At 51.4% G+C, this 17,284-nt stretch overlaps 1 protein-coding gene and 1 long non-coding RNA gene across 3 annotated transcripts in view; one reads left to right on the top strand and one right to left on the bottom strand.

Moving 5' to 3' along the window:
• Window positions 1–838: 838 nt before the first annotated feature.
• On the bottom strand, window positions 839–3,886 carry LOC150002406 (uncharacterized). The gene is made up of 2 exons (XR_016513165.1): window positions 3,155–3,886; window positions 839–1,171 (listed from the first exon to the last, which is right to left on the bottom strand). It is a non-coding gene; the product is annotated as an uncharacterized LOC150002406 (long non-coding RNA).
• ESYT2 (extended synaptotagmin 2) overlaps window positions 2,431–17,284 on the top strand; it is a 53,716-nt gene continuing 38,862 nt past the window's right edge. For both annotated transcript variants that reach the window (XM_090287745.1, XM_090287744.1), the window contains exons 1-2: window positions 2,431–2,868; window positions 16,738–16,779. In XM_090287745.1, the coding sequence (XP_090143871.1) occupies window positions 2,557–2,868; window positions 16,738–16,779 (354 nt within the window). In that variant the 5' untranslated portion in view covers window positions 2,431–2,556. The remainder of the gene's footprint in view (window positions 2,869–16,737; window positions 16,780–17,284) is intronic.

Here is a 17,284-nt window from a genome sequence, read left to right as displayed (position 1 = left end):
AATCTTAAGTGTTGTTCTAGAACACGCACAATGATGCTCTTCTTTCCTCTGAGAAAGCAGAGCCTTTCATTGGAGAATTGTCCGCACAGAAGGGAAGAAAAGAGGTAACATGAAGAGGTCACAGGAGATTGAGGGGTATAAGGAATAAAATACTAGTGAGAACCTAAGAACTGAGCTGGGCCTGTTATTAGACTTGGTGCAAAGGGATGTGTTCCACTTTGCCGGTGTGAGCTGATACAGGCAGTGGGCTCGCAAAGGCAGCTGAGGATGGGAGGCTGATTGGTGTTTAACACGGACACTTCTCTTCAATGTAATTTACACCCCTAAGCCCCCAGGTCAAATACTTTATTGCAGACATGCGGAATTTCTTAGGTGGCTTGGGTTCAATCTTTATCTATAGGATGTGGTTCTACAGCTCTTTTTAGAGGAAAAGCTCATGCTCCTTCCTGTGTTAACAAGCAGTTACCTGTTGTGAGGTCGTAACTTAGCCGCGAGTGGAGGGAGGCATCTGAGCATTAAACTGTTGCAGGAAGAGGGCTGAGACTCACCATTTTACATATGGGGGGACAAATGTAGGTTTACAGTTGTTCCTATGGAAAATAATAATAAAAAATAATAAAACAACAAACTTTTGTGTACTGAAAGCTGTAAACCCACTTTGCCCAAGCCCTGTACTTACGGCTTACAGGTGAAGGACAAGACAAAACCACTTCCTCTGAGATGTAGTGCCCTCCACCAAAGTTGAGTGTTGTAAGCCCTAAGCAAGGTTTTTGAGATACATATTTATGTCTCCATAGCAACACACATATGCATACAGAATCGCATACAGACTCAGTGATGAGGGGAGGAGAGAGGTATGTTTATTCATTCAGTACCTGCTGTGCCACGCACAGCACCAGCCTAAGGATAAGCCCATAAGCATAACAGGATTCTTGTCCTCAAGGAGCGTAAAGCCTAGTGGAAGTGCAACAGAGACTTTGGCAGAGGTAGCAATGCATGCAAATGCTTCCCCACCCCAAAGTCCAAGTTAGTTAAGTGTGATTCCTCCCGTCTAACAGGGCCGATTGCCTCTTAGTCTTTAGTTGGCAGTCCTCTTCATCTCACACAGTAAAGGGGCGTGCGGGACATCGCTCTTTTGTCCTGAAGACGCCAGGCTTTGTCCCTGCAGCTACTGCAATAGGGCAGGGAAGAACACATGTCAGTCAAGAGCTTGAAGACGTAAGCATGCTGTATTTCTCTCCTCTCGCCCCTGCCCTTCCTAAACGGGGCAGTTCAAGGCTACCGGTAACAAATCTGAAGAGTAAGGGGGTGGGGGATGGACTAACCCTATGGATATAAACTGAATTAAAATTTCCTCGGAAGTCACTGACTATGCTGAAAAAAGTTAACTAGGAACTACTGATTGCGTTTTCTGGAAAACGAAGTGATCAGGGCTGCTGTGCTTCTCAGAAATCACAAGCAAGGTCCAAGCGAGTCCTTTCCACATGGAGTCGGTCAGGGCGTGAACCCCGTTCAGGGGAGCTGAGCACGTCCTGGCGCACAGGCGCCTCGGGCGCGTTCTCGGGGCTGAAATTCCTGCCTTTTACCCACACGTAAAGGGGCGCCGTCCGGATGTGTTTATCGCGTCTCTAAGGTAGCTGCGGTTTCCAAAACTAAACATCTCTTCACGCGGTGGCGTCATCGGCACGGCCAGAGCTTTATGGCGCAGCACCATCCACTCAGAAGCGTGTTTGGTTTGGTTTTTGGTTTTCAACACGTTAAAAGTATATGAAACAGCAACTTTCCAAACCCGGCAAATGTTACGGGCACGCAGGAGCGCGCCCTTCTCGTTCCACACCAGCCTTCCGGGAGCCGCGCCCCTGGCCGGAGCCACCCGTCTCCCCAACGCCCACATGCAGGAAACAAAGCCGCCCCCATGGCCGGAGCCGCCGCCACACTACCCGCCCTACCCGGCCCCACGCCCCGCGGGCCGCCGCCCAGGGACACCGCGCGCGGAGACGCCCCCCGCAGGCCCCGCCCACTCCCAGGGGCTGGGCACCCCCCACACCCCCCGCACCCCCGGGAGGACTGAGTGAGCCAGCCCCGCCTGCTCCGCGGGAGTACGTGCGCAGAGCCCAGGGCCGCGCCCCGCAGCTCCAGGAGAGCCCACCCCGCCCCGCGCGAAGACGTCCACGCCGACCCCGCCCACTGCCTCCTCTGCTGGTGCCCCGCTCATCCCACGCGATGGGGTCACACACGAGTCCCGTCTACTCCGAGGAGTGACGTGTCCGGAGGCAGGGGCCACGCCCGCCTGCTCCGGGAGCGCCCACCGCCCCACCCACCCCGCGCGACGGCGTCACACACCGGGCCCGCCCACCCCAAACCCAGGCCGCGCCCAGACCGCTTTGGCCGCGGCGCCGCCCCGCCCGCCCGGCGCACTGACGTCGCACGCCGCCCGCGGGCCAGAGCGCGGGCGGGCTGTAGCGGCGGCGCGGTCCCCTCCGAGGGGGGCTGGCGCGCGGGCTAAGGTGCCTTGGCCGGACGGGACGCGCGCGCGGCGCGGCTGGGCGGCTGGCGATGAGCGACGCCGGGGCCCTGGGCCCGGAGGCCGGCGCTGCGCGGGCCGAGCCGGGCGGCGCGGCGCTGAGCGTGGACTTGGCGGGGCTGTTGGCGCAGCTGGCGCGCAGCTTCGCGCTGCTGCTGCCGGTGTACGCGCTCGGCTACCTGGGCCTGAGCTTCAGCTGGGTGTTGCTGGCTCTCGCGCTGCTCGTGTGGTGCCGGCGGAGCCGCGGCCTCAAGGCCACTCGCCTGTGCCGCGCCCTGGCGCTGCTGGAGGACGAGGAGCGCACGGTGCGCCTGGGGGTGCGCGCCTGCGACCTGCCCGCCTGGGTGAGTGCCGGCGCCTGCCCAGCCCCGAACCCCGCGTTTCTGCCTCGACCCCGCTCCCACCCCGGCCCCCGCCCTGGATCCCGCTCCCAACCCCCATCCCAACCCCGGACCCCGCGTACCTGCCCCGACTCCGCTCCCCCCATATTTGTGCCGGGGTCGGGGGTGCGCGCCTGCGACCTGCCGGCCGGCGTGAGTGCGGGACGCGGGCCCCGCCCCGGACCCAGATCCGTACCTTGTTTACTCGCCTGGTCCAGGGCGCGCACCGCTCAGTCCTCACCATGCTTACCTGTCCGGTCAGGTGTGCAGTTGCGCGACGTACCCCACTCCGCCCGGCTCAGTTGTCCGTAACGCCCTGCCCACCTGTGCAGGTCGGGTGTCTGCGCCGCTGTCTCCCGCCACCCGCCGACCCTGGGGTGCTCCGATCACCGCCAGCCTCCACGGACTCGCCTGGCTGGGTGCGGCGTGGCGTCCGGGTCTCTGTCGTGCGCCCTGCCCCTCTAAGCCCATGTCCGCGCCTGTGGCCCTACTGCCCCCGTCACGCTGGCTTTCCGCGGCCCTCCTCTTCCTCCTGCTCCAGCCACGTTGCGGGATCTCGGCTGCTGCCCTCGGCTGTGGACGGGGTCCTGCCCGGGGTGGCAGGGAGGTCGGCAGCTACGCCCACAGCCCGGCCCGGCCCGTCTCCGCCGCTTTCTGCTTCCCCAGGAGACCTGGTGGTTTCTGACACAGCTGCAAAGCAGTGGGGGGTCCCCCAGTATTGCGTATGTTCAGATACTCGCGAGGTTAGTTTTCTGCAAGTGACCTTGTCATTCCGCACTTTTCTGTAGCGTGAACTGGACCCAGGTGCTGGGGCGGGAGTTTTGGGGGCGTTGCGCCCACGAGAAGGCCCGAGGCATCCATGGATCCTGTTATTTTTGCCTCAGGCGATCCTCTGCGATTACTGAGGCAGCAGGGAGGCTGGTGCGCTGGCTGCCTCGCCCTTCCCTCCTCCTGCTCCCTGACGCTTCCTTAACCCCGGGCTGCTGTCACTGTCTCAGACTTACAGGAAATGCGCTTTTTCAAGATAAGCGACGGTCGTGCACCTCGGGCCTGGTGTGGACTAGGGGGGGGGGGCGCGCGCGCGCGTGCGCAGCCCGGGGAGGTGGGCAGGCGGGATCCGTGGGAAGCAGCAGGGCCTGGCCTGGGCCTTTGGGCGCTACCCGGTGAGGACCGCGGGAGCGGCAGGGAGAGACCCAGTCGCCGTCCGGGCGGCTGGAAGCTGCGGGTTCACAGGGGCGTGCGGTCCGGTATTGGGGAGAATCGCGTCTCTAGAAGCAAGAAGGAGGGAAAACGGGAAGCAAGAGTAACCAGGTGGGAGAAATCGAGAGTGCAGGTGCTCTTTGGAAATGCATACCGACTTCCAGGTGGCATCTTGTGTCTGTCACCCCACGTTGAATAATGCCAGAAAGTAGCTAAAGACTGAGAGTAAGTAGGCGAATCATCAAAACTGCCGGCACCGTCAGGGCTGAAGTTCCCAGGAGCCCACAGCGCTGACTTCCGTGGGTACTGGGTTATGGAGCTGCTGGCTGATACCAGCCTGCTTGTAGAAGCCCTTCTGAAATGCACACGGTTTTCACCTACTGAGTTAACAAATACAGTTGCAGGACAAAAATTTTTTTTTTTAATTTTAACAATAAAAGGGTGATTAGCCAAAGATTGTCTAGGGTTTTTCTTCTGTGTGACTGAAACTGATGAACCATGGCGTTCAGCTCAGAGAGTAAGGAATTTATATTTTCTCCAAAGTGTTCCACTTTTTTATTCCTCTCTGTACTCATACACACTTAAACGTGCCTGTGTGCTGCTTAGGAAACTTCTGGAAGGATTCACACTCAACTTGACAGTGATCATATCCAAGAAAAGCACTAGGAGACTGGGGTTGGAGGGTATTGTTTTATACCTTTTTAAAATTTTACTTTTAATTATAGTTGACAATATTTATATACTACCTTGCTAATTATAAAACCTATGTGTTATTTTCATAATAAAATCAGTGGATTACAAGTGTCTAGAAGGGTGTCTGCTATTTGGCTTCAGCCAGAGAACAAGGCAACCCTAGGAGAAGCTGTCCATAAGAAAACTCAAGACTTCTGTATTAGTATTTTGATTTTTAGAGTACATGCTTAGGTTCATGGGGTTCTGAACTTTAGGGGGGGTATTTTGCTTTGAATGAGATATACGAGGCCTGTCCAGAAAGTATCCAGCCACACACTATGAAAACTAGAGACATTTATTGAAGAAGATACAAGATGCGAGAAACACTGTACATAGGACGGTGACACCTCAGCCCCCTTCAGAGTAGGCGCCTTGGGACCTCACACAGTTCTCTTAATTGTGATCAGCTGCCCTCTTGTATTTTCATGAATCTCATCAATGATCTGGCATCTCATCCCTTTCAAAAGTGACTTTAGTTTTAGGAAACGCCAGAAGTTGAAGGGTGCCAAGCCTGGGCTGTAGGGAGTGGTGAGTCACCTGGGTGATTGGATGTTTTGGTAAAAAACTGCACAAGATGTGATGCATGAGCAGGCGCGTTGTCGTGATGAAGCTGCCAGGGCACCAGTTGCCTGCAGCTGAGGGCCTGTGAATCATCTGAATAGTTTCCATGGAGGAACATTCAAACTTAACGCACAATCTGATGCAGATGCGTTTTGCTCTCCTTGCTCAGTCATTTTGAATGTGACGGCCACACAGCACACAGGCTCACTCAACAGTGTCTGTCTACTGTCCCCACTGACTAGTACAGTGAAGTCGTCATTGTTCACACATGTGCATTCCAGTCCATTCTCCTTGGCTGCTGGGTTACGTTGGTGTCGCGCAAACCGTTCTCGTTATATTAACAATGGCTGGGCTTTTTCCAGACAGACCTCATATTTGTGCATATTTGCATAGTGTGTCATTAACAGCTATGAGTCATAGCAGAGTTGGAAGCAGAGGAAAATGTGAACTGATGTACCCACTGCCAAGCCTGCTTTGGATATGTTCACTTACAGCTCTTTTTATTCAGTAGTAAAGTAAAAACTTTACCCTGGATATGAAAAATGAGATAGAGAATCTTAATACTTTGAGAAAAATATATATTGTTTTGAGTTACGGATACTAGGATATGAGAAGTACGTCTCACTTAACGTGATAATTTTATAAGACTTTGGTCCTACAGCTTTAATGTAAACTATTGTTATGCATCCTTCGCTCTTTTTTCTTTTTTCTTTTTTGTCTTTACACAAAAGGAAAAGGCCTGGCAGGTTTGGGTTGATGGATTGAGGACGGACTTTTTTTCTTGGTACTCTGTGTTAACTGGCCCTGTGAAATTAAGACTATGGGTGAAGAATATCCTTAAAGAGTTTTTTTGTAGAGATACACAAGAACCATTTTCCACTGCTGTTTTCATTTATTTGAAAAATTAGAACTCGGTAGGGTGAAACCTGCCCCTTTCTGGTTTTTCTGCTGCCAATAAATGCTAATTCTATGGCTGCAAATGAATAGAGACCAAAACCTGTTCTGTATGTTGTTAATATTACTCAGCTGTTTTGACAACTGGTCTTTCATTATGCTAATACTTTGATGATTGAGGTTCAGTGCTGTTCTATACTATTGTGTACAAGTTTTTCTTTGGGGAGAGCTTTCTTCTTATCCTTTTTCTGGCAAGAATTTAACTGTAGCCAAAATTTAATGTGTACTAAGAACCAAGTGAACAAAAGAAAAGAATACAGTTTCTTCTCCTGTAAAGAAGGGCAAATATTTGCTTTTATTCTCAGTGTTAATCATTGACTTACACTTTATGGAAATTTTGTGAAGATTTGTAACAACATAGTTGCTGTAGCTAAATCAGGAACCACAGTTTAGCTATTTTAAGCTGTGGTTGCAACTTTAGCACTTAGATCTTAGAGAGATTATGTGCTTTGTGAAAAGGGTAGTCCTCATGACTGGAGGGGATATGGATGCTCTCTGTTTTTAAGATATTATTTATTTTTAGAGAGAGGGGAAGGGATAGGGAGAGAGAGGGAGAGAGACATCGATGTGAGAGAGAAGGTTGCCTCTCGCACGCCCCCAGCTGGGGACTGAACCCACAACCTAGGCATGTGCCTTGACCGCGAATCAAACCTGCCACCCTTTGCTTTGTGGGACAGTGCCCAACCAACAGAGCCACACCGTCGGGGCCTGGGTGCTCTCTGGATTTCTTGTTTATGCACCTGCTGCTGCGTAGTTCAACGAGGGAGTGACTGTGGACATTGCATTGCTAGTGTTACATAGTCTGAACACTTCATTAAGTTAGAAAAGGATACCCCAAAGTTGTTAGATATAAAGCAATAAACATCTGATTTTTTGTTTACACTAAAAAGAATGGATTTAAATTTAGGATATATGCATTCATCAGCTGTATACTTCTGTTTCATTTGCATATTAGCCTCACTTTACATTTTAACATGGGAGAAGTAGAGCTAGGACTGAAATGTAAATAACTTAAATATATGAATTGAAAATATGTAGTATTTACATTAAATTAACATGTTACATTATATTTATAAAATATAGATATCGGTCCTGTGAAGAACCTACTATTTAAGACCAACTAGTAATTTAGTGTTCTTGTTAGGCCTCATGAACCTCCAATTTTTTTCTAAGTTTTTATGATTTCTACGTTGTTTGCAACATTTAACTTTGAATACTATCACAGACATTGTGAATGCAGTATACTAAAAACCATTGGACTGCATACTTCAAACGAGTGAATTGTATGGTATTTGAATTCTATCTCAGTAGCACTGTTAAAAACATTAGACATTGGATTTCTTTTAAAAATAAAGAAGTGGAAAGGGTGATCAGCTATGGTACAAAACCCTCCTTGCTGATAGAATTTCAGGTAAAACTTAAATTTTTAAAGGTTACTGTTCCAACTTAAATTTGGAGACATGTACATTTTAAAGAATATTTAATGAAAGGGATAGGCTTGTGAATGAAAAAAGTAAATAAGTAAATATTTTTACCTTACACCTGTTACTTGTAACATTGATATTATCTTGGCTAAACAAATTCTAATTGAAAAACAATGGAAATCATGCTTCATAGGTAAAAACAGCTTACATGTGTGTTTTTCTGAGGCACTCTAAATTTTTACCTTTAATTCAAGGTTGTCAATACATACTTATATCTGCTTGAGAAATTCAGCTTATAGATTAGTTCGTTTTATATTAGGTACATTCTAAATATAGCATGATTTTAGAACGTTCTGTTTGTGGTCTTTTGCATTTTATCCTGTTTTGTGAAATCAGTCTTTTTAGTTCCCACAGCTGTGCTGCCTCGGGCGCATTTTCTTCTGTGAGGCCATCTGCCCTCACGCGGGCGCTCTTGCAGGTGGACAGCGGCCGCGTGCGGTGTCCCCGCCCCGGTGCGCTGGTGGGTCAGAGAGATGGGGCGCAGAGACCCCGCTGCGGGCGTAGAGGAAAAGGGGGACGTGCCCTGCGCCTCGGTGGGAGCAGCGGAGCAAAGCCCGGGATTGGGAAATCGGGGGCACGTCCCAGCGGACGGCCGCTCAGAGCCCAGTAGGGCAGGGGCGCCGCGTCTGGACGGAGCTGGAAGGAGGGGACAGGCGGCTGCACAGCGCTCGGGGCCCGCTGGGGACCCGGGCTGCGGAGGGGGTGCGCTCAGACGGGGCCCGCGCTCTCCGGGCGGCCCGCCCCTCGCTGGCATCCAGAAGCTCCCCTGCGTGGGGGCCGGGGGGGCGTCGGGCAGCGGAGGAGGGAGAGATCCCGCGTACTCAGCACTAAGCACGTGCAGTCAGAAGAGGGGAGCCCCCGTGCCGTGCGGCCGAGGGGGCTGCTGGGCTGCGCGCCACGGAGGGGGCCGGACGGCCCTGACCTTCCCGCCGGCACGCTGCGCCTTCGGCTCCGTGCGCGCGGAGTCACCCCCTGGGCTTCTGGCACTGGGTGGGGCCCCCTCTTTCGTAAACAGTGTGAACAGTTGTCTTTTTCTTGGAAGCAGTTTTCCACTTAATGTGCTTTATTTATGTTTTCTCTTGGTCTTGCTCTCTCGTTAATTTTCTTCCTTCATTCACTTTACTGTTATAAAAATCCCGAAAGTTTTTTTTTTTAAAGAAAACCATTTTTTTGGTGACTTTTTCCTAGAATAGCTCCCGTTTTAAGGAACTAGCGCCACTTAATGTTGGGATTGAAAACCAGCCTCTTTTGACCCATCTGTTCGCTCAGCCAACATGTATTGGCCACTTGCTGTGTTCCAGGTGTTGTGACAGGTGCCGGGGACACAAATGTGAGTGAGGCAGGTGCTAAACTCAGGCCTTCACGAGCTGGTAATAACACAGACCTGTGTATAATGCTCATTTCAGCCACAGGATACCGTGATCGTTTTTAAAAATTAAACTGATATACTCATTTTTATTGAGAGGGGAAGTGAGAGCGAGAGGGAGAGAAACATCATGTGTGGTTGCCTCTCATGCACCCCCAACTGGGGATCTGGCCTGCAGCCCAGGCCTGTGCCCTGACTGGGAATCGAACTGGCGACCCTTGGTTCACAGGTCGGGGCTCAGTCCACTGAGCTACACCAGCCAGGACCCCCACCCCCCCAGGAAAATTCTTTGTTCAGGAACATGGTTTAAGATTAAAAGTCTTCTAGACTTATAACTACATACGGAAACAGGAAAGGCAGCCCTTTCTTTGGCCTTTCAGTTAATGTAGTGGCATGTTCATTTTTTGAAAATATTATGATAGAGTATTTTGTGCACTTGAAATAGCTCAGCTCTCCAAACCAATCTATTTTAAAACAAAGAGCTTTACTGATGAGGATTAAAACTTTTCTAGGGTTGCAGATCTAGCTGTGCCTGAAAGGGCAGGTTGCTGCTTTGCTCTCTGCCTGCTTGTGAGGAGCACTTTCACGCCTGTTCCTGGGGGACCCTCTGACACCCGGTTCTTAACGTGGTGCGTTTTCAGTGGGTCACGGCGGGCTGGCTGGACGGCAGCCTCCACGCAAAGCAACAACGTGCGCCCCACGTCCCGTGTGTCCGCAGCAGCCAGTTCCTCTCTGAAAGAACTCTCTTCTGCCTGGGGACCAGCAGGAAGGGCAGGTGTGGCCACACCGCGTGACAGTGTTCTTGGCGCTTTTGTGTTTGTAAAACTGTCACAGAAGTTGAGCTGTAAGTTCTTCTGTTTGTTCACTCGGTGAAGTTCCCCTTGTCTTTCTGTTTTTAACGAACACACAGTTGGGTTCTTCTTTCTTTCCTTTTTCTTTGTCTTAGGTTATCCCTTGACAGACTTTAAAAACATGTTTTTTTTTTTTGTATGAGAAGAATGTTTGCTCGTTGTAGAGCATTTGACGTGTTGGGGCAGAATAAAGGCAAAGTCAGCTGCCCCGCTGCTGACTGGTGATAGTCATGATTAACATGCTGGCGATCTTTGGAACCTTAGATGGGTGTGTGTGTGCGTGTGTGTGTGTGTGTTATGTCCACCTTCATTAAACATTGCATTGTGGACACTGCCGTTGTCCTTCAGAAATACGACTTCGGTTGTTGCGATGTTTTCCACCTTACAGGAGGCCATGCGTTAGTTCAGTAATGTCTGCAGGACAAACTCCAGTAACGATACTGCGAGATGTTCCATGCCGAGAGGAAAGGGGTGGTCTCCGTGGTCCTGTGGGATGTGCGTAAAGGGCACAAGGTTATGTTGGCACAATTTGCCCTGGAGCTGTGTTCTCCTGGTAAGCCTAACAGCCAAACTGTCAGGGGCACGGAGCTGCCTGCACAGTTCCAGGGGCTGAGGGGCAGCGTCTTTAAAAATCCTTTCATTTGGAAGTTCTGACCAGCGTCACTATTTAAGATGTCCTTGATGCGTTTTTTCTTACAATGGCAATCTGAAGGCATTGCAGTGAGTGTCTCCACGTCCCCTCCGGCTTGCTCAGTGGGCCACACACACTGCTGCTGTGTCCCCACTGGCAAGCACTGGTGCGGAGGGCTGTCGTTGTCGCGTGGGTCCTGGGTCGCACGGGCGAGGGCGCGTCTGAGGGCCGCTGTCCCGACTGCCCCGCCTGCCCTCCTGCGGCTGCAGGTCCCCAATCCCGGGCTCTCTTCTGCCTGAAGCCCTCCTGCGGGCTGCAACCTTGGCCTGCTTCTGGTTGGTTACTGTGTGAACCAGCATTTTTCGGGGCAGTGTTTACTTTCTGGGGGTCTTTTTCCCGTTTGCATTGATTTTAAGGCTAATCCGTATACAAACAAAACAATATTGAATGAAACATTTGAAGATTTTTAGTGTCTCAGGCCACTTCCAGGCACAGGGATGTGTTGATTCACGTTTTCCTGAAAAAAAGCTTCTCGTGATACAGCTAATCCAGTACAGGCTTCTTTGCCTGCGTGGTTCTGCTGTCCCTGCCTGGCCTCAGCTGTTCTTGTATTTGGAGGGGCGAGTGGTAGCTGCGGGGCTGCTGGGTGAAGTAAGACCGTTCCTTTACTTAATTTTAAATTGAATCTCATATTATTTTTTAATGTTCAGAAACGGGAAATGTGATTTAGACATTTTTAGCTCCTTTATACTTCAGCAAGGGAGGACTTGTGAGCCGCAGGATCTCGTCCACTTATTTTCCTGAGACTTTGAACAAATCTGTCTCCTTTTCCGTTAGATGGAGCCGCTCTTGTTCCAAGGCTGCTTGTGAGGGTGAAACAAGATGTGGTTTGTCCAGTTCCTGGCCTGCAGTTAATGTTCTGTCTTTGTATATTTAGTTTACTTTTTTCCTAAACAAAACAACTTGGGTAATGTCAGCATACTAGAATCCCAGATATGCCTTTGTTCTTTTTAAAGATAAGGTTAAAAAGGGATTCCTTGGGTAGTGTCAACTCTTAAATGTGATCAAAACTTGAGCAATTAAACAATGGTTATTTCTAGTTTGTGGAGACAATATAATACATGTGAAAACTTGTTTTATAATTGGTGTAAAGGAGATGTAGTGGGATTTCTTATTCTCCTTTTTTAGTTGAAAGATTAAGATTTGAAAGGAAATGATCTGTGTTCACGCATTCCTATATCGTTTAAAAACATGTTTTCTATTTTCTCAGTCTTCCTCTGTGATGTTTTTGCTACTTTAAATTCTGTTTTGTGGAACATAAGCAAATGTTTATGAATATGCATTAGTGAGAAGCAGATTTTCAGTTTAGCAGATTTTCAGTTGGTAGCAGATTTGCTTTCTTCAGTTTTGCTCCACTCACTTATAAAAATTGAAAACCTCAGGGCTATTGAATGCCTTGTCATCCTGTTAGAGAAACAGGGGAGTCCCAAAACAAACCCCAGAGTCTGCCGCTGGGAGATAGGGAGCAGGAAGCAGCTTTCAGGATGCCCTTGCAGGCCTGGGGCTAGTGGCTGGAAACATTGTTGCAAAGATCCGCTTTACTTCTAAGACTCAGGAAGATGGGAGGGATCTTGGACTGTGGGCTGGTAGGGAAGAAGCAGACAGAGCCTACGTTGGGTTCTGTGAATGGTCAGGACTGTTTGCAACACCCACTGCATGAGAGGACGCGGGGAGAGAGGAGGCAGGGAGGGAGGGAGAGAGGAGCAGCTGTGGACATTTTGGGCTGGCTCTGGCTCTAGGAGGCTCTCTCTCTCAGGCTCTCTCTGGCCCTCACGCCCTCACTCTCTGGCTCTTGTGGGCTCCCTCCATCTGGCTTGGAGAAGGGGTCTCCAGGCGGCTTTAAGAAGAGGCTCTCGCCAGGCTGCTTTGAGAAGGAGAGGAGATCCGTGCGGTTTGCAGGAAGGAGGCTGAGAATCCAGGTGGTCCTGCATTGAGAGCTGGAGGGCACCACAGCACAGAAGGGACCTCCCCAATCGGAACTGAGTGATTGGCAGCTGCTGGTAAAGCTGAACTGTGCCTGGGAAGTAGGGAAACGGTGTCTCTAACTTTCCTAAGACTGGCCAGGTCTGGGAGGGGGAGGCAGGACTATGTGCAAATAAACAATTCTTTTTCTTTTCACCAAACTCAGGTATTGAGAGTTATAATTCTGGCGGCGGGCAGTCGGGCCCCTGACTAAACAGCCCGTGGGTTCTGTTTAAATCAGAGCAGCCCAGGGTTCTGTTACAATCCTGCTCCCAGGAGACGGCTTGACCTTCAAAGCTCATCTTCTGCACAAATTTAACAGCGTGAGCCAGTTCCCTGGTACTGGAACCTTGTTTGTGCCGGTGGTTTCTCGGCCCGCCTTTGTCTGGGGGTTCCAGAATAGGCTGGGGGTCCTGGGAAGTAGTCCCTCCACTACTGACCCCGCGTCTTTCCTTTCCTGAGAGCCCCGGTGGGGGTCCATGGCCTGCGGCATAAAGTCACACTCCTGCGTGCGGCACAGACAGCGGTTCAGGCTGCCCCGGACCTCACCTCCGGCTTTAGCTCTTACCGGCCCTCCCAGCACCTGCTGCGGCCGGAGGACACTGCCCCCACCATTGTTTTTGCATAGGATAGTCCCTTTTCTGTGCACGGCAAACCCCAGCTCCTTCTCTCACACCCGTCTCACCTACTGCGTCCTCTGTGAGTGTCTCAGGGACCCTTCCCAGGCAGCGCCAGGCCCTCCCCTGCGCCCACTGCTCTCCAGGCCAGTCCACTGCCGGCCACCAGCCCCGAGCTGCCCACGGACAGGAGCTCGTCCCGTCTGTGTCGCGTCCCTAGCTCTGGGCACGGAGCCAGACCCACGTAACTGCTCGAAAAGTACTCTCCAGCCTGCTGCTCAGAAAGAACAATCCACACACGTGTGATAGATGGAGGAGCAGCGGCGAGTGGCGCCTGGCGCAGCGGTGAATTCACCCCAGTGCACCCACGCTCCTGCCCTGGTGCCCGAGGGAAGCTTTATTGTCCCCCGAGGTGAAATTCCGCGGTGAGTCATGGCGCTGGGGTGTGTTTTGCAAGAGAGAAATGGTCTTGTGGCCCCACTCTGGCTTTCAGGACAACGGGATGGGGTGGGTGAGTGTGGTAGGGTGGGCTAGCGCGTGGCAGGCCTCGCTTGAGAAATAGTCCGTGGGCAGAGAGATCCACCGTGTCGGGGGAGGCGGGTGGGGTCCTTTTATCGTCTTCAGTCAACACAGCTATACTTCGCCTTTAAAAGTTGATGTATCAGAAAACTTCTTTCCGGTCAGACTTGGGGCAGATCCCTGAAGTCGTAAGAATCTTGTTTCTAGTGCCATCCTCTCCAACACGATTAAAATGTAGTTAATCCATGAAAATCCTATCTTCATATAATTTTAGAGTTGTTTATTGTGTAAAGATAGTACCGTGTTAAAAAGTTCTTATTGCCATAGTAACCAGAGAAGTAGTTCACGCTTCATAAAGAAATTCAGACGCAGAATTAGGAAAATGTCAACGCCTCGTCCCCTCCTTGTTACAGCAGTTTGATATATCTTCTTAACAAACTTTCTTCTGCATTTATAAGCAAATCACATAAAAATATGTTTACATACATGTATACTGTATTTTTAATAATATATGGCCTCTAATAATACATTTTTGTTGATCAGAAAATCTGGCAGTGTCTTATCTTCACAAACAGTAGTTTCTTGCAATTTATGAAGAATTTAATAGGAAAAAGAAGTTCACTTGATGGTGTTTGCAGATGTGAATTTGGTGCTGTGTACTGACTGGAAAATACAGGGACTGATGCTTAGCGGTTGCGTTGGTGAGTTAAGTCGCTTGTCCTGTGCGGATGGGAATTCTCTGATGCTGGGGACGTGGGAAGGGACCCGTGAAGCAGCCACGCGGTGCTCAGAGGGGGACCTGGACTTGGAGGTGAGGGCCTGGCCCTGGCTCGGGGATGTGGTCCTCGGGAGACGCCTTTGATCCAGCTGAGCTCTGGCGTCCGTCGCAGGAGCCCACTCATGTGGTCAGGGCCATGAGTGTGTGAGAGGGCAGGCGTGCGGGGCCCTGACAGACAGCGCTCTGCCAACGCGCGGCCGTGCCGGGGGAGGGCGACTGGGTTCCACGCCCCAAGGAAAACAGTTTTTAAAGATTTTGTTAATTAAAAAAATTTTTTTTCAAGCATGTATTACACACACACACACTGCCTCCCGTCTTCTGAGATGAAGGGTAACCAATTCTGCATAGTTTTCTCCATTTGTATTTTCCCTTTAAAATAGACCCTGGAAATTATGCCGTGGCCTTGGCCCAGTAATTCTGGAACTCAGCGTCACGGCTGTCGTCCTTGTCCCTTACGGCTGTGTAGCCCATCACCGTGGGTCTGTGCCGCCGGCCACTGTTGGTGGCTGTGTGGCTGCGTCTGGTCTTGGCGGTTCCAAGTGGCGCTGCACACGTGTCATTTCATAGTTTTGCGTCTGTTTTTAGGATAGTGTCTTAGAAATGGGGTCGCCGGGTGGATGCGTGTGGAATTTCGCCATCTCTGCTTCATTGTCCTGGCCCCCTCATGGGAAGGCGCGTGAGTAAAAACCAGCCTTGAATCCTTCTCTTTTCCGTCGTGGGTGAAGTGCTGGGTCTGAGAACTGTGCGTCCGTGGGAATTGCTGTCCTGTTTGCTGGACTCGATTGGCTGTGTCAGGACTCGGCTGTGTCTGCCCTCTGGGGCCCAGACACACACACCACTGCTGGGCACAGTTTTCTACCGATCGTGCAGTTCAGGGCGCGCCGTGTGGGTTTCCAGCCCCACGCTGCGACTGCCCCGCGCCTTGCCGGGACTCGGAGGGGTCTGAGGACGGTCTGCCTGCACAGCCCACGCCTGTCCCTCTGCAGGAGTGGCCACAGGCACGGGCCAGCGAGTCTGGGCTTCTGTCCTCATGCTGTCACTCAGGTGTCCTGCAAGTCTGGGGCATTACTAGTTCCTGTTTGTAGGCTGCTGTGTGAATTAACTCAGACAATTATGGGTGTAGTTGAGCCCAGAACCTTCACATTCGGGCCGGGCATGCTCAGTGAGTGGTCGTTACGGGTGTTACTTCAGACAAGCAGCGCTGGGTTTGATGACTTCTTGTACGCGCTAGCCTCCCAGAAACTTGGTTCAGGGAGATTTGTTATCCGCACCTTGGCCACGGGAGGACCAGGTCTTCAGCGTCTGCCCCGCCTCGTCTCCAGCTTCTCCGTGAAAGGCTTTGACGAGAGCTCGGCCTTGTTGACCACCTGTTGCCATGATCATGTGGTTGAAAATGAAGCAATTTGGTCTCCCCGCTGGTTTGCATGCACACAGTTTCTGCATGTGGACCCCCAGGCAAGACCCCAGCCTCGGAGCCTCCCTTCGAGTTGAAGTGGGTAGAAACGTGCTTTCCCGACCCACGTGGGTGCGGCTGTCCGCCCTTTGCCGAGGGGAGGGAGGTTTCCCAGAGGAGCGCACTCCCCCCGGCAGCTCAGCCCCTGCGTGAAGGGTTACGCTCTAACGGCAAAGAGAGCACCTGTGCACCTCGCTTCTGAATGGCTTGCTTTCTGCCTCGGCAAGCACTCACCCTCTCTGGCGTACAGGTGGGGTTCCTGGAGGACCCCCGCACGGCTCCTGCTGGGAGACGGAAGCGCGGCTGTGGCTGCGCTGGGCCGGAGAGGACGGCTCTGTGTCGGGGGCTCTGGGACATGTGACGGAAAGGCGGCCCTTTAGAGAGGGACCCACGGGGAATGCGTGTGAGGACGTTCCAGATGCAGCGCACGTTCCCCTGGACGGCAGGCGTGCGGCGCAGGGCCCGGGGCGTTGGTTGGCGTGGGCTTTTCTGCTTCAGAGCGTTCTGAGAAGGGAAAGCCGAGTGCCACACAGTTCGGTTCCCCCTCAGCGGCCGTTTCCAAGCTCAGGGAGTAAATAACGTTCCCTGAACAGCCGCCTGCGGTGAGAACACCCGTGGCCTACGTGACAGGGCTCGTCAGTCACGTGTGTGTGTTTTCCTCTTAGGTTCACTTTCCAGACACAGAAAGAGCAGAATGGCTAAATAAGGTAAGAGAACAGACTGCGGAACTCCCGGGGCCGGTGGGAAGAGGGGTGGGCGGCCACCCTCCCGTATTTGGGAGCTGGGACGGTGACGCTGTGGACTTGCTTGGACTCGGCTGCTGCTCCCGGAGAGCTCAGCCGCCAGCCATACATGACTCTTCTTCGCTGAACAGGGCAAATGGTCATGGATACGAGAAAATTAGTGAAATGTTCATAGTTGTGCCTTTGACCTTCTGTCTACTGCTTGGATCTAGTTCATACTAATCAGGGGACAAATTTTGGAAACATTATTATGAAGAGGGAAATAACTCCCAGGAATCCTAGAAATAGATAATTATCTAATTTTTTTTAAGGGTCTAGTTTTAGATCAGTCTGCTTTGAATTAGACCTCTGTTATCTCTGTACTTTCTATGTCCTTAGAGCGGTGGAGTACAAACTAATGTGCACAGAGATTTCCTTACAGCCTTGGAAGTGAGTCCATCGTGAAAGAAAACTCATTAATGTTTATTAA

Source organism: Furipterus horrens, unplaced genomic scaffold, assembly GCF_987537825.1.
Source record: "Furipterus horrens unplaced genomic scaffold, mFurHor1.1.pri manual_scaffold_9, whole genome shotgun sequence".
Classification (NCBI taxonomy): domain Eukaryota; kingdom Metazoa; phylum Chordata; class Mammalia; order Chiroptera; family Furipteridae; genus Furipterus; species Furipterus horrens.
Note: the sequence above shows the minus strand (reverse complement) of the source record. Positions and strands in the feature narration are given on the sequence as shown.